The sequence below is a fragment of the Gallus gallus genome, chromosome Z (assembly GCF_016699485.2).
Source record: "Gallus gallus isolate bGalGal1 chromosome Z, bGalGal1.mat.broiler.GRCg7b, whole genome shotgun sequence".
Lineage (NCBI taxonomy): Eukaryota > Metazoa > Chordata > Aves > Galliformes > Phasianidae > Gallus > Gallus gallus.
Genome location: NC_052572.1, coordinates 2294648 through 2321769, shown reverse-complemented (window position 1 = coordinate 2321769; position 27122 = coordinate 2294648). Strand labels below are relative to the sequence as shown.

The window sequence follows — 27122 nt, the reverse complement described above, 5'->3', positions numbered from 1 at the left end:
ATGAGCTCTCAACAGACTATCTACCAAGCAAAAGCAAACGGTGCCTGCACTGCATAATATGTGTTTAAATTCAGACAGGTTTGATTAAAAGCTGTATGAGGTCTGTGGGGGTATTTTGGTGCATTAGAACTGTTCTACAGGGGAGATTTTTGAGGCACTCTTCTGCTGTGAGGGCAGCTGCACAAAATGTCACTTTCACAATTAGAACTTCGAATACCTGGAAATTTACATCCTGATTTTTACATGTAAGTAAGACATCTTTTTTCTAATGCACTCAGATTTATACAGACTGTCCAGATATGATGATCTTTGCCAGCGTTGCATCTGAGTATGATCATATGAGGCTGTGAATATGATTTGTGGACCAACTGCCAAAAACCATTTATTGAGTTATTTTGGCAAAGACAGGTACCATTTAGGATCCAATAATTTATCATGCTCTAAGACAAATTATAATATACAGTACGTATGTGCAAACTAGTTGCACAGAGGCTAGGGAAATGACAGTTTTTAAGTTTTGTGTGCTCTCAAGCCTGCAATTAATAATTCAGGGCAGTTTGTGAGGGTCAAGCTCAAAATTGATCTCTATCAACAACTGCACAGAAACATTGACCCATTTGCTGCAGTGCCTATCAGTTGTATTAGACAGCTGACAATCCATACAGCGTATTTTAAGGGGTAATGAACATAGCAAATTGAATCAATCAATTTATCCCTCATAGGAAAATTCAGGCTGTAGAACAGTCATGCACTTTGTAGGTTAAAGACTGCAAAACAGCAAGTGTTATTAATCCACTGCATTTGTACCTGTCCTCTTTCAAACTTGTTGAAGTTTGTTTCAGATTTGCTGAGTTTCCGCTCTCCGGTATCCCCCAGATCTCCATAGATATTTAGGAAAACATTGGCATCTGTTCCAGCACCATAGATATCTCCAGTGAACACGCTGATTTTGTATGTGTGAACTGCAAAAAGAAATGGAGATGTGGTTTCTGGCCAGATGAACACTCAAAGTCTACCACAGACACTGAATTTGCCTATGAAGATGGTCCCAAACTTTCTGCTTGTTCCCCAGCTCCTGGGGAGTTAAAATCCTATGTGCTTTATCCTTCCAGGCATTTGATAATGATCCCAAGGTTGGGAATCACTTGTCTGAAATATGCTGACTTTTCTTTTCTCCCTGTAATCAATGCCTGCATATTGCTTTGATCACACAATACATAGTTAGAAATGCAAAGAATCATCTTGGTTATTACTGGATGTAGCGTGGAAAAATACAGATCACAGCTGAACGGGTGACTAGCCCATGAGAAAGGGCTTGTGTTAGCTTGGGAACATGAGTAAACTGCCTCTATTTCTGTACGCAGAAGAAATGCATTTGTGAGAAGCTCCTCCATAGCTGTAACCAAGTCCCCTTGCTCTCTGTGAATGACCTTGCTTATCTCATTCTGCAGTGCTTTATCGTCTCTGCCCTTTTATATATACGGCCATGGTACTAAGGGATGGCGTGGACATTTTGCCTGACAGCCACCCACAATATATGCTGGGAATAGTCCCAGCGTGGACACTATACTGGTAGGTTACCACTGGTACTGAGAACTTGTCAGAGAGTGACCAGCCCACCAACCCCGGAAACACTGAGTACCTCTCTACTGAAGTGGTGAATGTTAAGTCGCCTCTGTATGCTTTCTTTGGGACTGGTAGACCTTACACAGTGCTTTTGCACTGCAGATGTGAACTCAGGTTGAGGGAACCTGACACTTTTTTTGTACTGAGGCTCCAGGGACCTAAGTTTGAGAACAAGTGGTTCAGTGTTGTGAACCCTTAATTCCCCATCTTCCACAAATTAACCCCAGGGATTCAGATGCACAGTTACTACTAGAGTTAATGGCATGTATCTCTGTAAATTCCCCAAACAGAAGGAGAACAGGCAGTATTTAATTAAGGAAGTGCTGGAGATGTATTAAATATCCTTTCTCTTTAGCTTGCTCAATGGTAATCCAATAAAGTTTCATCAAATCTTTAACAACATGCTTTAATAAATGTGTTAAATACTCCTGTTTCTATTTTGCTACTCTTTTCCAAATTACACGGGGAAAACAAACTGAGAACATCCTCTCTAGGAAAACAATTAGGAACCATGCAAGTCTCTAATTACCCTGGTGGCACACAAGCTCTAGAGAATGCCTCACTGCAAATCTCAGGGCAATACAGATAAGAAAGAAGGACAAAGACTCAGCTATGGAGATTTGCTTCATAAGTTGTTAATACTCTTCCTTATTCAAAAAGAGCATTAAAAAATACCCATAGTGTCTTTTCTTTCTGTTCCTAGCTCCCCCAGTAGAACAGAGCCTATTGTGCTTTTTAGTACATAAATTATTTCCACTGGTTTCTCTAAGAAATGTATCAGGAGTGTCACGTGAGACAATTCATCAGGTTAGGTGTAATGCCACGTTTTCTGGTTTGCCTCTTCGTATTGTGTCCTAAATTCTTGTACAGAGCTACAGTTTTGTGAGTGAGAGATGGCCACCTCAATGGTACTAAAGGAAACAAGGCATATAGACTGATCAGCCGATTCATCCACCTTTGTTCTTTGCTTGCCAGTTCTGGACATCCTCAGGACTGAAATACAGTCTACTACATAAGATACCATCTTCAGAAAAGCATAAATTAGATTTTCCTTTGATGTCATTTATACTGCATTAGTGCCCCAAATATGTGAGGACTCAGAGATGCAGAGATATAAACCCCATGCCTCATATTTTAAACAGAAGTTCCCAGACTTAGTCCTAGCTTTAGCTGCAAGTACTTGTCCCTAGATCCCAAAAGAAACTTCTAGTTTTTTAAAAAAAATTATTCTACAGATTGTAAAACTTGTATTAAGGTTTTGCATTTAGGAGGAGAAAATGAACCACCTATGTTAGATAGCACATGATGATGAATGCAAGACAAAGTGATGTGAGTTAGTAGGTTAAATAATGTCACAAGGGCATCTGGCAAGCATGTTGCTTACAAACTGAGAGTAAAACTGTCTTTTTTCTCCAACAGAAAAACAAATCTCACGTGACATAATAGGAGAAAAGAGCACACCTTTCTCCTCTCAAGGAACAGTGCAGAGGTTCCACTCTGTGCAAAGCATCTCTAAAACCTCCACACAAAACACCTTCTCACTTCCCCTGTGGCAGTTGGAGAAACACTTAACATTCACATAAATTCCACCTTGACAATGGTGTACTGTAAATGCAAATCAGACAGAGAAAAGACACAGAAAGAGAAATGATTTCCTCTGTTGAATCATCATGTTACCAGATGGAAGAACTAGGAAAGAAGATGGCAGCTGCATTCAATTTCCTCTACTCAGAGTGTAGGAAGGTCCACAGCTTCTTTCAAGAGCAGAAAAGCTCAGTAAGAGAAAAGGAGATCCTAGTGCTGGGACAACCAGGCACACAAAGAAGAAAGGGGTTTGGAACAAAACTTCTGTTCTGAATCAGAACACTTTATGAGACAGAATACTAGATAGAGCTGCATGAGTGCACAGAGGCACTTTAAACATAGAATCAGAATCACAGAATCATAGAAACGTGGAGGTGCAAAGGGGCATCTGTTGATCACTGAGTCTGTTGAGAAAAAAGATGAGGGTAACTGCCTAAAGCAAAATTTTAGAGGGTGTCCATATGCACATGGAGAACACCAGCAAAAGCAGCTCTGGGAAGAAAGAGGAGTATGGATCAGAATGATAGAGTAGGTGAAGGAGGCATGGAGGGCACAGGGAAGGCAAAGTTGGGCAAACAGGTTGAGATGTTTGCAGAGCCTGGTCAAGATTTTGATTTGCTGCGCACCAAAAGAGAGGAGCAAATGGAGTTTGCACAGAAGGGTAGCTGCAACAAGCTTATACACACCATAGAATCATAGAATTGCCCGAATTGGAAAAGACCTCCAAGATCACCCAGTCCAACTGTTCACCTTGCCACCAATACAACCCCACTAAACCATGTCCCTTAGTACCACATCTAAAAGTTTTTGGAATACTTCCAGGGGCAGTGACTCAGCCATCTCCCTGGGCAGACTGTTCCAGTGCCTGACCACTCTTTCGGAGAAGAAATGGTATTATTGCACAGAAGTGCTTCAGATGTAGCAGATGCCAGAGGATGGGAAGAGAAAGAAATGTGGACAGGTAGCACCAATAGTTCTGCTTGAACCACACATCCAAAACTTTTTCCAAAGAAAAAAAAACAACAAAAAACCAACAAACACCCACCCAGATAAATAGATCCCTTCTAACTCCTACCATCATATTACCTTCCAATGGGTCTTCAACCTCTTCTTCTATCTGCTTAAGCGTCCCATCCTTCATGAGCTTTTCAGTAAAAATATCAGAAGGTACCAGTTCTCGGATAATCTCACCATCGTCTTCAGACTTTGCAAGCCATCTTTCACACGGAAACGTGATAGTTTCTGAACCCTGAAGTAAACAGGACAGAGAATCTCTTCAAAGCAAAGGGAACACATGTTAACATACCTCCTTTGAAAGTGCTCTGTTGTGCAAGCAAGACTTTTCAATTCATGTATATATGTAGAATCATAGAGTCATAGAACCACCAAGGTTGGAAAAGATCTACCAGGTCATCCAGTCCAACCATCCACTTATCACCAATAGTTCTCACTAATCCACGTCCCTCGGCACAATGTCTAAATGTTCCTTGCACACCTCTAGGGTCGGTGACTCCACCACCTCCCTGGGCAGCCCATTCCAGTGCCTGACCACTCTTTGAGAAGCGTGTATATACACAGACCCGAAACAGTGTGCATTGCAGCAACCAACCCACATGAGTATGTTTGTTGAGACAACATATGTTTTTATATGACAAATTATCCCAGTCATTCAGACCACATGAAGAAGGCATCTGAGGACTCTGAGCACTGCACATGCTTCATCTCAGAGAACAGTGTAGCAGAGAACAGTGTTCCCAATGGCTGTGTGAGACTGGTACATGATCCAGTAGATCCCTTCTGTTACCAGCAGGCTCCAGTTTTTGATCTTGCAAACTCCTAATCAGGACTGTGCCCTTTCCACTGAAGCCATGTTTTATTGAGACCCTGCAACCCCTCTTCAATCCCTTCTTAGTCAGCATTCTCTTTGAAGTCACTTGGGCTTTTTTCTCAGTTAATGGTTCAAGATTTTGCCCTGTAATTCTGTGACTAAGGCTGGTTTCCAGGCAGTTCCCATACTTGCAATAAGAGGACAGAAATACTGATTTAATTTTTGATCCTTTGTTTTGACTTTGTTTTAGTGGAAACAAATATGATTTCTATCATCAAAGAAACAAAAACAGTAGAAACCAATCCCAGGCTACTCATCAACAGCAGACTCCTGTAAGGCCTCCAAGATGGTAAGAGCAGGATTTCTGTGCACTGGGCACCCCAGGCTATGTCTTCATAAAGAAATGGGCATGAGCCATCACGCAACTTGCAGAGCCCACAAGTCTGAACAGAGAAAAGCTTGGTTTCAGGTTAAAGTAGTAGAGTGAAGGAAGAAAATGAGCCATTTTCCAATTGGCCACTTCACCATTTCCCTCCATTAGTTGCAAATCAAAGTAGGAAAACTTCTTTACTCTTTTTCATATTTAAATAGTAAAAAGTTAATATAAAATAAAGGAGGGGAGGAATGGGTTGTGCACCACTCTCCAGTGCTGCTATCCTAGCATGAGCAGGTCCCAGAAAAGCTGAACTCCAGAAGCTGAATGCCTCCAAGCCTGTGTGATAAAGTCATTGGGTGTCTTACTCAGAACCATACTTTGAACTCAGATAGCCCAAATCTGTCAATACAACACAACTTCTCCTCCCTGCTGCTTCATGTGATGCTTCCGCTTAACCCCAGATCTGCAGTGTTTAGGTCTATAAGGTAGTTTGGAGCATGACTTGTACAAAACAATGTCAAACAAAACAGTGATGACTCAAATATTTTACTTTCAAGTGCTGTATAAATAAAATACAGTGCCTGTATATACAGTATATATGGCCACACCGTTACTTCTGCATCCCTAGCCCTGCATGGGCTGTCTGACCACATAACTTCCGTCATCTCACTGCATGCTGAGCCAGTGAACAGCAATTGCAGCACCCATTTCCCCACACGTAGTCTGGGAAGAGAGCTCTTTCCAGAGCAGTGTTTCAGAGCTGAATCTCTTCTCTCCCCATAGAGAGCCCACTTCAGTCACTTCTTTTGCTGAAGCTTTTAACTACTCTGTAAAGCTGATCATGTTGGTACTACTTGCAATTGATATGAATGCTGCTTGCTTGGTAATACGACATCCAGGGACTTGAGTGCCTGCACAGTGGGGAATAATGCACAGTTACTGCAAGAGTTAATTGCATCATTGTTGTTAATCACCATGTCATTGTCACAATTTTCATTGGAGTTTCCTTGTTAGTGATTGCATTAATATTTAAGTGACACTAAGTGCATTGTTTCATGTTACACATGGTAAAATCCTCTTTCAGCTACAAACAGAATTTGTTTCATCAGAATATGAGCCTGACTGTAAGATAGAGGTAGGGTATGATAGCGTGCTAGAATTCAGTGCTTTGCCCTTCTCCAAGTTGGAATAAATAAAACACAATTATCAGACATAATTGGCATGCCAAGACAGAGTTTACTGGCAAACAACAATTCTAGTTCCCTACCCAAGTGCTTTCAATTTAATCTGAAAAGTTACTGACCCCATTTTATTTTTGCAGCATTACAGATAGATCTAGATGCATCTTAGCAGTCTAATCAGGTAGCACGCCTTTTAGAAGCGTTGGCAGCATATTGCTATCCTGTGGCAGGTCATAATATTCTGCTGCTGATCAGCAGCATCATGCAGTGCTCTGCTTTCTTCTTTTTTTTTCCCATCCCATAATCAAAAGATCAGCAGAATTGTAAATCTCTTGGGTTTTTTTGAGGTGTTCATGGTTTTCCTCCTCCCTTCTTCCACTTCCCCAGACTTCTCACTATCTGTCCTTTAAAATCTCTGTAACAATGGCACAGCCCCCAGGGCCCATTCCTGGGGTGATGGCTGAGCACTCAACACTGAACTCATGTTCAGTCGATCCCAGCTGTAGAAAGAGGCAGCCCAGGAATCTCTTTTCCCTTGGTTTCCACACTGTTTCATATCGCCCTACTCATTATCCCTTGTCTACGGCCAAAACCACTGTCATCAATAATGATGTCATTTTGTTAAGAAACATAATGAAGATGTACAAAATAAGAGTTAGTCAGTACACAGATAGACCTGAAGAGGTGATTTTCGTGTGAACTTCCACTTGCCAGCAGCCACACCAACTGCAGCTCCTACATCCAGCATTCAAAGCAAGGCCAAGGAGCAGCTTCCTACGTGGGCAGGGTGACCAATTTGGCTGCGCTCCCTTAATCCTGTTGGCACATGCAACCAAAACTCCTGCGACCTAACAATGATTTTTATAGGAGAGATTATGAGGCTTACAACAATGGGCCTTTTGCTTGCCCTCATTTATTCTTTCAGTATTAAGGGACTAATGAAATATTTCTTGCCTGTGTTTAGCAATCATATCCTTCATTTTTAAATGGTGCATGCACTTTCCACCTCATTCCTTGTTAATGTTCAAAACAAAACTATATATGAAAGTAGGAAACTTTGGTCTCTCTTGTCACTCTACCCCAGCATTTTTTGAGCACTGTAGATATGTAAGCTTGGCACAGAGTTATCTGAATGAGCCCTGGGCTCAGGGATGCCCAGCCACAGCAGTGCAGATATCTGCAAGGACAACTGTAGTTGTCTGTAGTTCTTTATCAGTATCTCTTTCTCTTTGCAAAAGTACAAATTCAGAAATCTCCCCTTTCAGCTCAGTGGCACAGTACAACACTGCCTCCAAGTCCAACAGGCAGATTGCTCCTTCACACTAAAAATGGACAGCAGCAAAGACCCCCAAAAGGGTTAGGAGTACCTTCACTGCTTTCGTCTCATCCACTGCCAGGAGGAAACACCTCTATTCTAGTCGAAATTTACAAGGGAAGCAGCACTCTTTTAAAAAACAGTGATTGCAGAGTCGTATAATAAACACTTGAAGAATAAAACATGATAATAAATGTTTGTTGCCCTCCAAATTCCCAAGCTCTAGCAAGTTCATTAACATGCATTGCTCTCTGGGGAGTCATTTCTCACTATTAATCACACTTTGTGTACTGAAGTTCCTTGCTGGAAAATAGAAGCAGCGTGCAGTGGAGACCTATTCCAGAGTGATGTGATTCCCAGCCTACCTTCCCATTTGGTAGCAGTCTCCGAATTGCCACACGATCCAAGTGCCATCCGGAGTTCAGCCCCCCACCATTGTGTCCTATGCGAATCTTTTCAATAATGTCACCAACATCCTCCAGCTAAAAAAAAAAAAAAGAAAGAAAGAATGAATGATGAAAGAAAAAGGAACCAACCAGAGGGACTGAGGTGCTGGAACAGGTTTCCCAGAGAGGTTGTGGATGTCCCATCCTTGAAGGTGTTCAAGGCCAGGTTGGATGGGTCCTGGGCAGCCTGGTCTAGTGGTTGGTCTAGCACTAGCACTAGACTCCATGAAAGATTACTGCATGAACAACAGGTGACTTTTAAAACAATACTTAAAACTTATTTCTTTTCTCCAGTCAAGCCTCTCTGTATTACTGTGAATTAAAATATGCTTTTAGAAATTGGAATAGTGCTGTGCTTACGTGATTAGATGGCTGGGCACTGTTATAACACGGGGAAAACAGCCTTGAGATCAAAGCACGGTATTAACAGCTTGGCATTTCACATTCCCTTTCTTGTTCTTGCACAGAATCCAAGTGCCATTCTGAGGAAGTCAACAGGATCGCTATCTGATGAAGCAGCTGTTTTGGTTTTATGCCTCACTGTATTACTGGAGTAATTTGTCACACCTATATTACCTTTAAGCCACTTCCTACTAGAAGCCTGAACAGGAGAAAATACATCTGCTGCAAAGCAACACCTTGGTTATTTTTTTGTGCAAGCTTTTGTGCAGTTGGCCTTTGAAGAAACAAAGCTGGCTGCAGAACTCCTTTGTGCACAGTAAAAACACACTGGGGTTTCCACAGGGACTTGGAATCTTTTGTTCTTTGAGAACATTAAAAAACCAAACTTCTCAATTTACACCACTGGAGATCACTCCCTTCTCTCCTCAGCTAACAAAATTGTCTCATACTGAAGCAAAGACATCAGCAATCAACTCAGAAAGCACAAATTGCAAAATAATTACGTTGCATTTATTCTATGATTTCGTGATTCTAAGTCTGGGGACAGGTTAATAATATGCTATGAGTATGGAGAACAAAGTGCATTTTCATTGTTCCCTTGAAGAAAATTACTGACCTCTCATGTTCTGACAAACCTAAAAGAAATGTTATGGAATAAAGAAATAAAAATAAATTCAGTTTAGGATGTGTACCTATGTATTAATGCCACCACTGCTTTGAAAAACTCCGTGGAAAGACCTCCAAAATGAGTAATATTCTTTGTTTTTAAGGAATCACAATGGGGACTTATTTTATGATTCATTCCACATTACCACAGTACCGTCTGGAATCACTTCAACTTGTTTAAAAGTTTGTTTTAAGATTTGACTTCAATTATTCTACAGAAACAAAACTCAAAGCACGCAGAGGTTGTAAAGCACTCCATGAGGTCAGTGTTGGCTTTGTACCCAGGGAGCGAAGGTGAGTGCATTAAGTAATGTTGAAAGAGCAGATCAGGGCAGGAGTGCCTGTGTTTTTGCCTCTCACAGCTTCTCAGCAATAGGAATATTTGACAAATAGGATTCACCGAATACTGTCAGTGCAAATGAACACAGTGATTTACATGTGCTGGTTTATTATTTGCTTACACATGTGTGAATTCTTCAGGAAACTGTTGATGAGGCCTTCCAAAGAGTTGGTCTGTGGTATTCAGAAAGCCACGCAGCGAACCTACCCAACCCAAATGAAGCCATACCTAAGCAGTGAGGATTATGGACCGGCTCCTTCAGCACCATCTGGTGAAACAGGAGCATGAAAGGATGAAAAGTGAACTTCAATATGGGGCACCTCATTTCAGAGACTGATATCAGTTACGGTCTAGGAAATGGAAGATGTACATGCACCTATGCACTGACCTTCCAAAATGCCTCTCGACTTCACAAGGAGAGGCAAGCTTCCATGTCCAAGTCTTGGTACACCTCAGGTATGAGACAGAATTAAATCAGCCCTTACAGGGTTTAATATGGCACTAGGCCACAGGTACACTGTGTGTTGATAACTTTGAGCAGCTACTAAATGGATCTCAGTGAGAAATGATATGCTGCAATACACGGTAAGTGTGCAGTAGAATAGAGTAAAAGAGAAAAATACCTTTCCCAATAAGAGAAAAATTTCCCACTTCACTACATTTTCTCTTCCTAATCCCCCCAAAGCAATCTGAGATGAGAGCAAACATATTTGATTTTACCTCCACAATGAACTGATTCACTGAGTTCCTCTCAAAGTACATCCGTTGCTCTCTCTTGTTGAGGCACAGGGATTTTTGCTGAGTGCAGATCCCATCACTTCCATAAAGAACAATGAAGACATCTGCATCTGTGCCAGCTCCAAAGATATCGCTGGTGTAGACTGTAATCTCATAAGGAACAACTGAGGTAGGAAATGGCAGAAAATAGTAATAGAAAAAAGTCAGCAAGCAGCAGAACGATGTTCCTAAGAATATTTTAAAGTAAAAAAATCTGGATTAGAAAACTGAACAGCTGAAGAGGACAGAGTAGGAATTACACTTCTGCCCACTTAGAAGCTGATCAGTATTATGAGCATCCAGAGGAATTTCCTTTATCCCTACAGAGCCAATTGACCTTCATTCATCTCAATTTACTGAGATTTTGAAAGTAATCATATGATCAGAAAATGCTCAGTATGTTTATACTGGCTACATTAAGACAGTGAAGGAGGATTCACTTCAACAGCTCATGTCTTAAAGCAAACCAGGAGCTGACAAAATTCAGAGCAACTCAGCAGATGGACAAAGTTAAACCAACCGGAGGCAGCGGATAAATATTCAGGGTAGCTTTGTAGAAAATGTCCTACTGCTTTCACTACTAAACAAGTGACAAAAGTCAATCAGAAGGAAAAAATAAAAATAAAAATAAAAGCTTTTGCTATCCACTCTGCCCTATTTTTCTAATAGTATCATTTTTTTTCTCTGACAACATACAGTCCTTAACACCTTGGAAACATGGTAAAACTCCAGCAGGTGAATGGTGAATGCAGGACAGTACGGATCAAGCTTCTACATACTTTCTTACTCTCTTCCCTTGGTTTCTACAGAACACCCCATTACTAAAATAATGTCATACTTTCTCTTGTCCTTCTCTGTCTTCACAGCTTCGCAGTCCTGAGTCCAACTGGGCTTGCTGAGGAACAGAACTGATGGAGGAATAAGCCTGCGTCTCTGTCCCTGTCTCTGCTACAGGTTTGCTGGATATCCTTGGTCAAGTCCCTTCCAACTCCTGTTTCCAAGGTGAGATGCTGCTCAGCTCACTGACTAGGAAACCAATGTTCAAACATCTGTACGTCAGGTAGGTGTGTAAATACCCCTTCTAGCCAATGCAATGCAATCACTGAAGTCAATAAAGTTTGGACAAAGAGCCAGAAAAGGAAACACGGGCATCTTCCTCAGGGTTAGCTGAAGAATTTATACTCCAAAAGAGTGGTCAGGCATTGGCACAGGCTGCCCAGGGAAGTGCTGGAGTCATTGTCCCTGGAGGTGTTTGAGAACTGTGGAGATGTGGCACTTGGGGACACAGGCTGGGGTTGGACTTAGAGACCTTGAAGTTCTTTTCCAGTCTTAATGATTCTGGGATTCCGTGAATCATTTTCCAAACCTATGAATCAATCTGTGAACCTGCCTGTGGATGACCAAACATCTGTTGATAAGAGGGAGATTCTGTCATTCTGTGAGGTCAGACACTTCAACACCATGAGGATGTGTAAGTTCCATTTGCTAGACGGAGTCCCATCTCCCTCTCTTTAAATCATCTCTGAAATCTGTGGGTGAATCCATGCCGTGGCCACCCCCTGTTAGCTGCAGGGACCTCTCCTTGCTTTAGGCAGGCACTATGCCTGCACTCCATCTCATTACCCACATGCACAGATCTCAGAACCTGATGCTACCACCAGGTCTCTCCTTCGTACACCGCCCACCACTTTCCACAATCTTTCCAGCTGCTGCCATCTGCACCCTCCCATGCTGCAGTGGCTTCAGTCACCTCTGCTATTCATTACACAGCAGCGTTTTGTGCCACGTTTCAGATCCAGAATTTCCATTCAGGTAGAGGGGACACTCCTGGCACCGTATCTGTTAATGCTGGAGTAACTCTGATTAAGCACATCAGAGGCGAATCATTCATTAAAGATCAGGCTCTCTAACCACAGTTCTCAGGAGAATGGAGATGAAGAAGTTTTCTTCAACAGAGTCAGCCTGGAGGTACTTAATATTCCTTCTGCCCAACTCAATGAAATCTTCTCTGCTTTGCTCCAGGTAAACTAGCATCATTTCTCCAATACATAAGGGGAGGGAATAATCCTGGAGACCAAAAATCGCATGCTATGCATTATGAATTAGGAATGACTTTCGCTACTGAAGTCTCTGTTGCTTGCTCTTGCTGCTTGAATATTAATATCAGCTTAGAACTGAATCAGCAAAGTGGCACTGTAACAAGGTCACTGGCAGCACAACTTTTAGCTGTCAGACTCCCATTCCATTTACATGGCGCTTTTAAAACAGTATCCCCACAGGCATGGTTTTAATTGGGCTGCTGATGACATGTTTTCATCATTTGTTCTTCAAGAAAACATTCTGGCAGGAGTCATCCAAGTCTAAAACAGTTATTTTAGACACCTGTGGCAGACTGGAGCTGCTAGGTTAGTATTTAGGGAGCCAGAATGTAGTAAATAGTGTGGTAGGAATGGTTTAAATGGTGAAATTGCCTGAGCTGATGCTCAGTTTGGTGCGACTTTTGGCCAGCTATTTTCATATGCTGACAAAAATCAGGTTTACACACAGTATACTCAACAGCATGGCATTCCAGAAACTCTAGCTGTTATAAGCTGGGATATTAATAAATTATATAGTCAACATCTGCATCCAAATGCACATTGACTGGGATAATATGGAAAAACCTGCTGAGAAGCACAAACAAGGTCTGGGTAATATTAATTTGTATGGACATATTACATATGAACTTATAACAACTTTACGGAAGGGATTGTTAGTCACTGGAATAGGCTCCTCAGGGAGGTGGTTGAGTCACCATCCCTGGATGTGGTGCTCAGGGACATGATTTAGCGGAGGGTTGTTAGAGTTAAGGGTAGTATGGTTAGGTCATGTTTGGACTTGATGATTTTTAAGGTCTTTTCCAACCTGAACAATTCTGATTCACCATATCTACCAATTCTTCCAAACATAAAAGACTATAATATCTTCTATGAGTCTGATGGAAGTGGAAAAGGAAACAAGGAGTGTCCATTCTTCCACTTAAGACAGTTTAGGAAGAGAAAGACGTGAGAAACATCTTGGTCAGATAATGGGGCAGGATTGGATCTTCAGAAAAGAAAGAAAATTTTAACTTCCAGACTGCAGAATATATGCATATGGAGGCTGGAGGGAAGCCAGCCAGAGTGTGAAAGAGACCTTCAGCATCTACCATAGTGTTGAGAGTCAAAATGAAGTTGAAGCAGTTGACAGTCTTCCATGTAGTTATTCTTACAATTACTTACGAAGAAGGAAATTGAGTCAGAAATAGAGAGATTGGGAAGATCTAACTACTAGATGCCTAAATGAGTAACTGCAGGTGGAAGGCTTTTGGTATTGGCACTGGGTATACCCCAAACATTAAATTAGAGGAAAATGAAGATTAAGGAAGAAAATGTTAAATCTTGAAAGATGAAGACTGAGGCAACACTATCAGAAGAGCAACGCATCAGAGAAACTATGGAAGAGGGTCCTTCAGCAAGAGAGGTGTGTGAAATGCAAAGGGCACCAGTGAGACTAAGGCTTGGAAGTGAGACCACAAGAGTTTGCTTTGACAACAGAAACAGTAATGTTAGAATGCAGCAAGATCAAAGGGAAACTGGAGGCTACAAAGCCAGCTTGAAATCGGCTAGAGACCTGGAGATGAAAGAGCAAGAGGGAGCAAAAAGACACACAAAGAAAGCCACATAGCTTCTAGTGACACTCTGATTTTGCAAGTACATGAAGCATTTGTCTAGAGAGCCCAGAAGACCTTCGTTGGAGTAACTGAACAAACTGACATCTTATGTATTCATAAATTTCTCAAAGACAGTTCCAGGGAGAAGCCAAGCCAATACAACTACATGAGCTGGGGAGATCTTATCTTCTGTAACGATGGCCGTATACTGGGGAAATAGCATTTTGCTCACATGGGATATATTCTGTTGTCTGCAGTTCTGCAGGGAAGATGAATCTCTCGATGGCTCCATCATCCTCTGATTTATCCAGCCAACGGCCACAAGGGAACTTGAGGCACTGTCCCAGGGATGGGGCATCGATTTCCACCCATTCCAGAAACCAGCCATTCGAATTACCTGTGGTTGGAAAGATACAGGGAATAACAAATCCTTTACAGAAAAGGAGCAAGAGAATCATTACCTTCCAGGCCTCAGATAATTTAATCTTCCTCTCTTTTGCCAATGGAATAGAAATCATAAAAGATCATTGCAAGTGATCGGCCAGGCTTGAGATAACACACTTTATGTCTCTGCATTGCAACAAGTTAAAGGTGCATTTATGAAAGTGCTAATTACTCCATTGCTTGGACTAATTTGAATTAAGAGGAAAGTTTTCAATTTATCCCTTGGAAGGAATCCATGTATCCTATCAGAGCTTCTCTTGTTTGTGTTGGAGACACATCTATGTTTGAAAAGCAGCTAGCACTTGATAATGAGGAAAAAAAAAAAACCACACAAAAATATTGATAGATCAGAGAAATCTATGGGTCCCTTCTGGAACAAGAAAAACTTCCAGGTTTTTTGTTGTTTTTTTTACTTTTGTTTTAGCATTACAGAAAAATAGTGACAGCAACAGCCGAAGTGGCAGAAAGGATTCATCAACAAAAGGTAAATCTGGGGACTAGGTGGAAGGTTATTTTATACAATAATATGCCAGATCAAGCAGAAATACTAACCTACAAAGCATGTTATCTTACCTGCATTGTCATGGCCTATCTTGATTTTTTTCAGGTCTCCAATGTCGACAGACTCGACTGTAAACTCATCTATCTTCCCACGCTCAAATTTGTTCTTGTTAAGCTTTGAGGCCTTCAGGCTGACTATCCCTGTTGTGGCAATGCAAAGGGACATTGTTCGGCATGTGAAACAAATCCTCTGGGAATGTCAACAGTGGAACAATGGAAATGAATAAAATGTGAAAAACAGCTTTTCATCTTGAGATCTGAGCTTTGTCCTCCTGCCCTCTGAACCCAAACCTGTATCCACATCACCCCAAAAAGCCCCTTTCTTGAGGGATCCGCTGGCAATGCCACCCAGTGCTGCTGGGCTGTGTTTATGGCTAGCAAGATGGGCCCTACCCATCAGCTCCCTTACACGCTGACATGCATCAGTCCCCCCACACGTCTCATCAGCTGATGAGATACTTCTGGGCCACTCAACAAGGCAGAGCAGGGCTGGATTTCAGGAGCATTCTGATTCACTGCTGAGGAAAGCAAATCATTCACCACATTCACTGCTCAGCAATGTAGTCCCAGGCAAATGTGCTGTTTCTATAATTGAAATTAAAGCCTTCAGACCAGCAGCTGGTGCAAATCAGCATCTCAGAGTTTGGCAGTGATTTACAGCAGCTGGTGGTATGCTCCCAGCTAACACTGTGTATGCATAGACAGCGAGAACATGCAGTTGTCCTAAAAAGGATTGAGGAATCGGTTTTGAGGAGGCAAAAAGAAACAACAACCTGTCTTTCCAGACAGTTACATCCACCAGTGAGGTGCTATCTCTTTCCATCACATGGATCCATACCTGTATCATCTTTACTTCCATAGAGAGTGATGAAGACGTTGGCATCTGTTCCAGCATTCTTCTTGTCCCCAGTTTTCACTTTCACAATGTACGTCGTGGATTTAGCTGTCAGATAAAATATCCTAGTTTAAGAGTGTGATGTCTGAGTAAGAATGAATTCTACTTTTCACTGCATGTGTGTGTTTGGTTTGAGTTCTATTTTGACTGATTACAGCCATATTGCAAACTCCATTTCCTGCCATATGCTGTGAGCAGGGCTATCTGGTTGCATGTTCCTCTACTGCTCCACTCATTCACTGCATTGTCTGCATATTTAAAGACGAGAAAAGTTTCCTGTTTGCTTCTTGGACATCTCTAAGGCTCCTCAGAGATGTTTCTATCAACTACCATACTACCTCTTGAAAAAAAAAAAAAAAGTCTCTTTATTCTGATATCACCATATAATATAAGTGCATTTTATTCATATCAGAAGTGACATACACTTCAATATACATGGTTAATATTCACAGACACTCCTTTCTCAGTAGTATCAATAGAGGTTTTCCTATTGCACCATCATCTAGCAGCTGTAGTAAACTCATTAAAAAATGGGTAAGTCTCACATAGCCTTCACCGAGCTACAAAAACTGACTCCAGGTTTCTGATAGCAGCTTCTGCAGTAGACAGATATGTGGTTTCCAAGATGCTGCTCAACCAGCTGGTCCTGCTGAGCTGAAGAATTATTCAATTTGTGGAAAATATTCATGTATTCAAAAGCTTATGGAGGGAGAACTAAGGGAGAGTTTATGACCTTCTGCAGGCAGTGAAGCCAGTGGAAGTTGTGGGCACTCAGCACTTCACTGCATCAGAGGATATCATTGTTCTATGCAAAACTATGTTGCATAAGAGATGAAGGTATTCTGGAGGACAACAGTCATAAGCACCAAGATGGAAACCAAGACAAACTTAGGTCTCTTCTGTTTCCCTGATCATACTTAATCTCTGCTTGGTTTCATGTAGAAATATTTAAACATTCCATGTCCATGATATGAACTGGCTGAGATTTATGCCTTACATTTTAACAACCAATGTATGTTTCAGCTGAGAGATGATGATTAAACATATTATCCGTCTTCCTGGCTTCTTGGCCAACCTTGCAAGATTATTAAATCATCTAAAAGAGAGGAGTGTCCGCTCTTAACTGGCTGATATGCACTTCACACTTCATTCACACCTGAAAACTTCATGACTGGGGCTGAATTACAGACCAGTAAATATTAACAGGTGTTGCCCCATAGAAGTGCTAATAATATGGTTCCTTTTCAACCCCACACTGGAAGAAACACAAGGCTAACATCGACCTTTCTGTTCCAGGCCCAGCGTTGCAAGAGACTGGCCATCGTTTTCCGAATCTTTCTTTACAAATGCTTCATCCACTGGGACCAGCTCCCTGACAATTTGGCCATCATCCTCCTCAACTGCTAACCACCGCTGGCACGGGAAATAATACCTACAAGAATGACAGCAGCACCCGGCACTTACACAGGGCTTCACAGGCTTTAACGACGCAAATAAGCACAGACCAGAAGCTGCTTTATGATAAAACAAAAACAAAGCAAACAAACAAACAAACAAAAAAAATAGCATGAACATTGCCCGAAGCTGAACAATACATCTGTTTCCATCCTTGAGCTTTGGTATTGTTTGCGAAAACTTAATCCATATACTGGTTAGTGAGCGCTTACTGAAAAGTGCTGTTTTGGGGCTGAGCTGTCAGCCCTCTATGACCGAATCCTTTTCCTTTTCACAGTCAGAAGAATTTAAAAAACTCAAGGAATCCTAGGGCCTCTCAGGCATTTTATTCCACTTAGGAAGAGTGGACCCATCTTGAGGTCCTTATGAACAGTCCCACCCACCAACACACTGTGCATCTTGTAAACAAGTTCCCACTCAATGTAAAGCCTGTATTTATGGTTTCCTAAAAGACGCTCTTTGTTCACACAGCTGTCTGGGAGAACGTGGCCCCTTTTTCAACCATACGAAAAGGGTGCACTGGGCTGCTCACGTGGTGCTTTCCTTGAGGTCAACAATCTCTACTCTCTCCAGGAACCAGCTTGGGCTACTACCAGAGTTATCATGGCGGATCCGCAGCTTCTTCAGCTCACCCAGGTCAATGGCTTTGATGGTGAACACATCCACCTGTTCAGGAGGCAAGAGGAAAATAACTCTTTTCCGGAAAGGGGAAAAGAGAGGCGTTAGCTGGGACTGCATAATTTGCTTGTAAGATGTTTGTAGGTTTCCCTGTATTCCTAGGATGGACGTATTAAAATCACGAGAGAGCTGTGGCCTCTCTTTAACATTCATGCTTGACTTCTACGAGGCAGAGACAGCCACAGAACTGCAGAACTCTTCCCTCCTTTCTTTACCTCATCCCATCTTCCACATAGGTTTAACTCTCCTAAATCTCATTACTTGCAGGGTTAGCATTTCCCTTAGTCTGAATCTGGAACTGGACATAAACACATTAACTTCACAGAAACTCCTCTCTGTGCCTCCATGTGCTTTATTTCAATCTGCAGATTTTTGTCATTTACCACAACCATGAGGCTCATTTATTAGCAGCATTAGCGTGACAGGATGGGCCCTGTTGTCATAACACTTTAAACATCTTAACGTGATTAACTTGTTAGCAGACGTTGGGTTTCTACTCCCAGGAGCAGAGAATGTTACATTTGCAGCCTGGAGCTCTTCCCACTGAATGAAGAACCGTGTGCAGGTTGCAGTTTCACCCGTGCCAAGCTCATAAATCACAGCTAACAGCTTATTTAACAACCTTAGACTCTTTTTTTTTTCTCTAATTGCAAGTTTTCCATTGCTGCTTATTGTCTCTTTGATTCCTTGTTAGTCAAAATTATTCCTTGAATGATTTTGGGCTATAACAGTTGCTTGATATTTGTTCATAAGCATTTTTATGGCAAATATATAATCTACAATGATGTTGTTTAATTGGATCGGATCATAACCTAATCATAGCACGCTGTGTGATATTGCTTTTATACCCTGACTCACTGAGTAGAGCATTTGGAAGCTTATTTGCAATCTAAATACCGATGTGCTTGAACTGCCACACAAATGCTCTCCAATATCAATATAAAGTTTGTGGTTTTCAGGTATTCCTGGCAGGAAGTGTTATTACCAGAACACTTACAGGAAGCAGATGAGAAAGGTAGCTCCAACGCGGGAGAATATTCAGCCTAATACCCAGATTAATTTTCTCTGGAAAGCATTTTGAGGTTATTTTACTTCAATAATCCTATTCAGAAATAAAACACATCTGAGCATTAAGCTGAAAGAAGAAACCTACAGAGCCTTATAAGGAAGAGATGGTAAGGTATGTCTAGAATGATATCTTAGAGAGCTCTGCCAGCCTTTGTCTTGCTCGAGTGAGTTGAGTTCATGCATTACCTGGCCCTTTTCAAACTTGTTGAGGTTATTGGACCTCTTCAGCTGGCGCTCACCCGTGTCTCCTCTTTCTATACCATAGATACTCAAGAAGACATTAGCATCTGTCCCAGATCCCCACACGCTGCCAGTGAGAACGTGGACTTCGTATGTATTCTCTGCAAGTGAAATTGTAAAAGGAGATGAAAGAAGCCCAGGAATAGCTATGTAGCATCAAATCCTTGGCTCCCAAAGAAGTGCATGGCCCAAAAATATCAGGCCTATTGGATCTAAGAAAGGTTTTGTCTGGAGCATGATAAAACATTTGCATCTGTCTTAAAACATGAGATGCACCATCTTTCTCTAGCCCTTGTCATTAGCTGTTTAAACAGCTAAGGCCTTCTAAACTCCCAGCTCTATCCACGCACATGTACATTATGTCTGATATTTACCCTCCAGTTCAGATTCTCCATCAGGCACCAGTTCAACCACAAGCTCCTTGTCTCCTTCATCTTTAGCTAGCCAGCGGTGTGCCACAAAGGTATAGACATCCATTACTTCTTCCACCTTTGTCTCCTCTTCTTCCTCCTCCTCCTCAGACTTTTTCTTTTTCTTCTTCTTTTTTTTATCAGACTCATCCATCTTCGTGGCAAGGCGCTTCAGTGTGACACTTTCCAGAAACCAGCCATCCCCAATGCCTTTCCCATCATGGCCTATCCGAATCTTATAAATCTTGCCAACATCTGCAGCCTCTACCTGCCACCAAGGAAAAATCAGTACCCAGTAGAACATTAGACATCTTCATTTCAGAAAATGGACTCTTAAAAACATCACCCAAAACACCTGTCTGACTGGAAAAGTGAGAACAAGGTCTTTTTAGAAAACAAGTCCACCATTAATCTCTCCTTCCTGTTCCGTGTTTTCGTAATTCCTGTTACCAAATCTCACTTGAACAGACTAATCTGAAGACATCCAGAGCAACGTGGTAGAGATAAGAGCTGAATTTGTATATACTGGGCTCCTTACTTCATTTATCATTCATTAATAAGTATCATTTATTTTCACCAAAATTGTTTCCATGTTGGCATTAAAAGTGAATATGTCAAATATCATACTAGCTCATGGGCTGCTTGGTGTCTGAAATAAATAAGATATATTCAGTACCTAGCACAAGACATGAACCAAGACAGGAGCAATAACAACAGTGTGAAAAAGCAGTAAATTGTGCTCAGATAATCTGAACTCTGGAGGAACATAGACTGTTCTTCTACTTACATCTGGTCTGGAAAATGAGAAGAATATCTTCTCGGATTTTTATTTATTTATTTATTTATTTATGCAGAGAGGCTACAATCCATTCATGGCTACAGTGCATCAGTAGCAGGAGGCTGCATAAAAGGGGAGATTTCCATCTCTGCAGTCAATACAGCGGATAAAAAATCATGTTGGTTTATATTATGTGTCTGTACTATTACCTAATGAGGTTGGATTACAGGTTTTTACTCCATGCAATCCTTCAACAACCAATGACCTGTTTCTGATGACTGCTTATACCGATAGGCAGTGTATATGTTACAAAACTTGCAAACATTTGCTTCAGGCTAAAATCTGGCAACTCGGCATATAAAGTTTCAGTCCAGAAGCATTTTTTTGTAGTAGTAGATTTAAACAAAATCAATAGCACACAAGATGCTTATCAGAAAACTAAAATTGATCCAGCTGTCTTGGCATAAAGAATATCTTTTTTTTTTTTTTTTTTTTTGCTTTACTCTTAGATTTGCTGTAATCATCCTGCATGCTCTGTCTATAACTGATGACATTTCCTATCAGCATTTAGCTCACACTATCTTATTCTTGTCTACATCTGTCTGTAAGTATTCATACCATGAAAGAGATAGGTTTGTCGAATATTGCTTAACTGCTTCTGCCTTGCATTCCCAGAAGGAAAAAAAAAAGAAAAAAAGCAACACAAAAAATGGGCAGAACTTTAAAGACCAGCAATAAACATCCAAGGGAGGAAATAAACAGGGCTATGTAAACAGAAGACTGTACATATGGCTTTAATATACACCTGATATAGGCTAATAGCTATTTCTCATGAAGTTGTTAGCTTTATTCCTCATTTTTTTTCCTTTAAAATCAGAGAAATATAACCTTAAAATTATAAAGAGTCTTAAGAAAGTAGGAGTTTATAAGGTGTTTGTCTTCTTAAGTCCTGAAGAACTCAATAAAATTTGATGAACATCGCTAACTCCATTCTATAAAGCAAGGAACTGTGTCAGGAGGGAATGAACGGAACTCAAAACTACTCATCACAGCTGTGGAAAAGATTGCTATAAAGGCACCCCATTAACCTGTAGCCATGGGAAGGACACCCTGATTCCTATGGTTCCAAGAAGCTTATGCAAGTAGATAAAGTGCTTAACTTTAGTGATGAAATGGATCCCGGTTTTGTGGCATTGCAAATTCAGAGACCTCAAGGTACAGCAGATGTTGGTGTCTCTTGAGGTTACAACTCTACAGAAGGATGAGACTCTGACATACCCTGACATCACAACCTGCCCCCACTCTGAGTAAGAACACAGACCATTCTATTGCCCCAAACTTTGATTTCTGTGGAAGGAAAAAGAAAACCCAAGGAAACAAACAAACAAACAAACAACGAGCTATAAGAGGATGATGGCCATACATAGCCAGATCCCATTCAGGAGAGGATGCCCAGTCACCTAGTGGTGGCCAGCCTTGTTGGCTCAGACACTCTTTCTGGGTTAGCCAGATCTCAACTCCCCCATTGCTTATGCTGAGTTCCTCAAAAAGTGGTATGGACACTGATGTATAGACCTAAACATTTTCCAGACCAATAGATGGCAGAGAAAGCTGTGCACCTCAGGTGTTACGAATATACAGTGCATGTCAGGCACGTGATACAGGTAGTAAAATCTGTGGGGCAGTTGTACATTTGCATAACTTACAGAAGCAGATCTCTGTAGGAACAGCTCAAGAAGCATACCAATCCTAAATGGCACGGGTGATTAGAAGCAAGAATGAAATTGCTTATACCTTATTATCTTTATCCCAACTGAACAGGGACAATAACATCAGTTCAGGCATAAAATGTAAGTTTATGATCTTTTGAAGTCTAATGTAACTATCTCCTTTTGAAGGTAAAGGTAACCAAAAGCAGCTACTGGGCTACGTCCTTCAATGAAACATTTGCTATCAACTCCTGAGAATAAAAAATTCACTCCATGAAACACAAAACCCCTCAAAAAGATGAGTAAAGGTCAGAAGAGGCAAACAGAGTTGGCCAATTTGTTGAGGCCGATTCTCTTGATGACTGGGCCGATCATTCTTTTGATATCTGAATGTTGGCTGGTCATTTCTTTCCCATCATGGAAGCAGGATAGGCTGTATTCATCATACCTTGAAGATGTCCGTGGCTCCCCGTTCGAAGTTGTTCGATCTGTTTTCCAAGATGATCAATTCAGTTTTGCCAGTCTCACCATAAATCTGCATGAAGACTTTGGCGTTGGTGCCTGCGGCTCGCACGTCTCCAGTAACTACAGACACTTCATAGTTTATCACTAGTCCAAAAATAAATCAGTTAAATCAGCAGAGAAGCTCAGATACAATGCTCCTGAGAGCTCAGGTTCAAAATCAAATTACTTTGTGCAAACAAATGGTCACTTAGCTGAGGTGACTGTTCTTACTCTTACCCAAACGAAATATGAGATAGCACGCCACTTCACTGAGAACTAACTTAATAGTTTTCACTTCTATAGTGTTAAGTAGTGCCAGGGAGCTGCAAAACAGAGCCTTAAAAGGGAATTCCATTTCACTATTAACTATGGAGTGGTTAAATAATGCCAAGAATATAATAATAGACAGTGAGTTTCATGGAACAGAGGAAAAACACATTTTCTCATGATTTCTAGGCAAGTTTTAAGTTTCGAAATAAAGCAATTTTTCTGCTAAGAGTCAAATGAACAGTAGGGATTTGGTTCACATGTATTAAACTGTGGGGTAATACAGGCAAGATAGGATGTGCATTTGTGCAGGACGTGGGCAGCAAAGCACATAATGGTGATAAAAGGAAAGCCCACTGGTATTGTAATGAAGGACAGGAACTGTGGATTGAGCACATGGTAATGTTTTTCCAACTCTTTTAGGGGAAAAAGAAGAAAAATAATGACAACAAAAACCCAACAGTGGAATAATTTACTTTCTTCGCTGAGGTAAGATTCTTGGGACATGAACTTTTTGATGCCTGTCCTGGTCCTTAATAACACTACTAATACAAATTTAATCCTATCTACATAAAAAAAGCATGCATTTCTCAGTGTGTCTTCTCTCACATTTCTCAATGGGCAAAATCTCACTTGGGTAGACCTCCACCTCCACCCTGCCATCAGCCTCGTCTTTGTCAAGCCATCGGTTGCAGGGGAACATGTACTGCCTTCCCTGGACTGGAACTGTGATCTGGACACTGGCCAGGAACCATCCAGACCGGAGACCCACATTATCATGTCCAATTAGTATCCGATTGATCTTTAAAAAAAAAAAAAAAAAAAAAAAGCAATCAAGAAACCATGAGAGCAGAAAGAAACAAAACAAAGTTTATTTACAGCATTAAAATCTACTTCTCCTGGCACCCTACTCTTCCACTGTGCGCATGCAAATCATTTCTATATGTATCTGAAAATAAACTTCAAATAGTCACTTCACATGCCAGCAGGTAGGCTGCCAATGCAACAGTCTAAATCAAATATATTTCTTAATGATAGAACTTTTTACAACCCTTTGCTATATATTGATCCTGAATTCAGCCACTTGCACAAAGCACAGTGCCACCTGCGATTAATTCTTACCTTCCCAATATCCATTGTATCTATAGTAAACTCATCCACTCGGCCACGTTCAAAATAATTGCCTAGGTCGTTGTCAGAGACCAAGAGAGTCTCCTTGCTGGTGTCAGCTTTTTCACCATAGAGTTTGATGAAAACTTTGGAGTCTGAGCTGGCCCCGGGGATATCTCCCGTCTTCACACTGATGTGATAACTGACATCTAAAGTAAGATTAACGTACAAAATAAAGATGTGTGAGTGGCGTTTCCAGCCAGGCAAGCCACCCAAGGTGGCTGTCACACCTTAGATATATACACCAACACATAACAGAGACAGCAGTTAGGCTAATAAACAGAAAAATATTTTCCTTTCCCTCGCTGTTAGATAATTACCAAGTCATAAAAATGAGCTCAGGAAAGTGGGGTGGTTTCACCATGTTTTTATACTTGCAAGTTAATTCAACAGCTTTAATTCTTCATTCTAAATAAAAACTTTCTTCTATGTAAAAACTTTGTCCTGTACAAAAAAAAATTCTTATAAAAACAAAAAGCATCTCAATTTCTGTAGGCAGTCTTCTAAAGAAAATTGCAGTATTGGAGCCCTTGCTCTCCAGAAAAGGGCAGTGTAATATTCTGGCATTTTTCTCTGGGAATGCAGTGGTTTTTTTGGTGGATTTTTCTCTATAACAGGAGTGGCAATTCAAGATTGTTCAGAGAAAGCTACAGGAAAACACACACGCATGAAATCCCATAACAATTCTTTAACAAATGGCAAAATTAAAAATCAGAGTTCCTTTCTACACACAATGTTGCAATTTTTTTTTTTAATGCAAATTAATCCCACACATAAAGTAGGAATTAGGGGTCAGAGGCATTTCCTCCGAGTGACCTACAGCTCCCCGCAAAAGAATGGTAAAATAAAGCCCAGCAGATTTGCTGTGAACTAACATGAATTATTAAGTAGAGTAAAACAAGTAATTAGGTGCACACACAGTTCAAATCCAGACCTATTTTTGCAGGCTAAACTCACTTTTTAGCAACGGTGACTCTCCAGCAGGCACTAATTCTCGGACAATCTGACCATCATCCTCATTTTTGTCAAGCCATCTGGGTTACAAACAGAAGTGAGTTATCTTGGAATGATTAGGACCTATCAGACCTCTTATAATCCAGTCTGGCTCCATACACAGTAAAACTCCACTGTCAAACGATTTCTGTTAGCTTTGCAGGAGCCTGACTGGATTCTACAGCAGCCACACTTCAAACCTACAGATTTCCAAGAAGAGAAACCAATAGAGTCCCTCTCAGCACAGCGGATAAGTGTCGCTGTGATTTCCATCTGTCTGGCAGACATGAGTTATTCCCGTAAATGGGCAGTCTCAGCCTCTCAAAAGCTCTCGCTTTTATTGATCAGAAATACTTGCAGCCTTCATTACCAGCTGTCTTGATTGCCATCTTTATTACATCAGCTACTAGAAGCCCTTTTTCCTTTTCCTTTCTTGTTAGTGTTTGCTTACTCTGAGCTATCATCTCTCTTCCCTTCTCATGCCAGCAGGGAGGACCTGAATTTTATTATTCCTGTTTCCAGGACAGGGTATGAGGAGGTAGCTGGCACCAGCAGCAGGATTTCCCTTTTCCTCAGCAATAAGCTAACAATCCAACTAGACTGGTTAAGAAGAACCATCTCAAAGCCACAATCTCCAGGGAAAAAGTCTGAACCAATTTCAAACCTGGTACCTTCACGGCTGCCCCTTGAGCCCTGTGGGTGGAGGAATTTCAGCCCCAGATGCGCTGTACTCTGTATGGCAATCATTGTACAACACACAGAAGAAGCTCTGGTGGAAGTTTCTCACTTGACGCTTCCAACAGCACTTTTACCCACGCAAGATATTCCCAAAAGCATCCACCTAAGGTCTGATTTCCCACACTGGTGTCAGTCCCCAAATATTACACTGTGAGAGCAGGACCAGTTCCCAGAACACCTCCTGTTTCCAGGTAGACAGCTATTGGCAGCAGCATCCTTTGCAAACAAAAATAGAGCTTAAAACCAGTGGGGGTGAATGAAGAACAATGGAGAAAGCCCTGGCAGGCCACGCAGATTATTTAAATTGCTATCATAATTCCAAGAACTAGAAATGGAAAAATACATTTTCAGAATCTGCTTCTTTTTAAAGAAGGCCACACAGCTACGTGGGTGACAGCAGACAATGGAAGGAGGCCAGCTTCCCAGTTAGCTTTCTACCTTTGATTTTGCTGGTGAACCAACACGCAAGGAAAGCAGTGGACGGCACCCATAACTGGGAGCTGGGGACATGAACAAATGCTGCTGGTAGCTGGAGGAAAGAATTTTGTGCTATCTCACTGGTAAAGAAACAACAACACAGATTTCAGTCGTGACCAGTAGGGCTTGGTAGTAGGCAACCAGGTATTCAGTAAGACCCACGATGATGGATCTCCATTTCATCCATCGGAAGGAATGTTATCTTTTTGGTGTCCTCCTCTCCCTTCCCGCACACAGGAAAACAACGTACCCAAAGAAACCATGCAGGAAACAAGCACCAGGAAAGAAGCCCAAACATGACCTGGAGATGGCCAATCCCAGCAGCAGCAGCAGCAGCAGCAAAGTCCGCTTGCAAAAGAGAGAAGCAAACATCCCCCACCACACAGACACGCACACCCACAGCCCCCCTAGAAGCTTTTGCAGGTTGTCGGGTATGCAGCCTACCCCGTATTCTTCCCTTTCACTCTGTGTAGCAGGTGGCCACGTGCAGGTGGCTTGTGAAG

The 27122-nt window shown here is 41.4% G+C and overlaps 1 protein-coding gene across 1 annotated transcript in view; it reads right to left on the bottom strand.

The window, feature by feature from the left end:
- LOXHD1 (lipoxygenase homology domains 1) overlaps nucleotides 1-27122 on the bottom strand; it is a 149206-nt gene that overhangs the window by 46181 nt on the left and 75903 nt on the right. The window contains exons 15-29 of the mRNA XM_025144978.3: nucleotides 25369-25445; nucleotides 24364-24560; nucleotides 23851-24043; nucleotides 22919-23079; nucleotides 19948-20251; nucleotides 19520-19674; nucleotides 18120-18253; nucleotides 17416-17564; nucleotides 16076-16180; nucleotides 15250-15378; nucleotides 14465-14629; nucleotides 10485-10666; nucleotides 8276-8392; nucleotides 4297-4459; nucleotides 808-962 (exon numbers count right to left, since the gene is read on the bottom strand). Coding sequence (XP_025000746.3) covers nucleotides 808-962; nucleotides 4297-4459; nucleotides 8276-8392; nucleotides 10485-10666; nucleotides 14465-14629; nucleotides 15250-15378; nucleotides 16076-16180; nucleotides 17416-17564; nucleotides 18120-18253; nucleotides 19520-19674; nucleotides 19948-20251; nucleotides 22919-23079; nucleotides 23851-24043; nucleotides 24364-24560; nucleotides 25369-25445 — 2386 coding nt within the window. The remainder of the gene's footprint in view (nucleotides 1-807; nucleotides 963-4296; nucleotides 4460-8275; nucleotides 8393-10484; nucleotides 10667-14464; nucleotides 14630-15249; nucleotides 15379-16075; nucleotides 16181-17415; nucleotides 17565-18119; nucleotides 18254-19519; nucleotides 19675-19947; nucleotides 20252-22918; nucleotides 23080-23850; nucleotides 24044-24363; nucleotides 24561-25368; nucleotides 25446-27122) is intronic.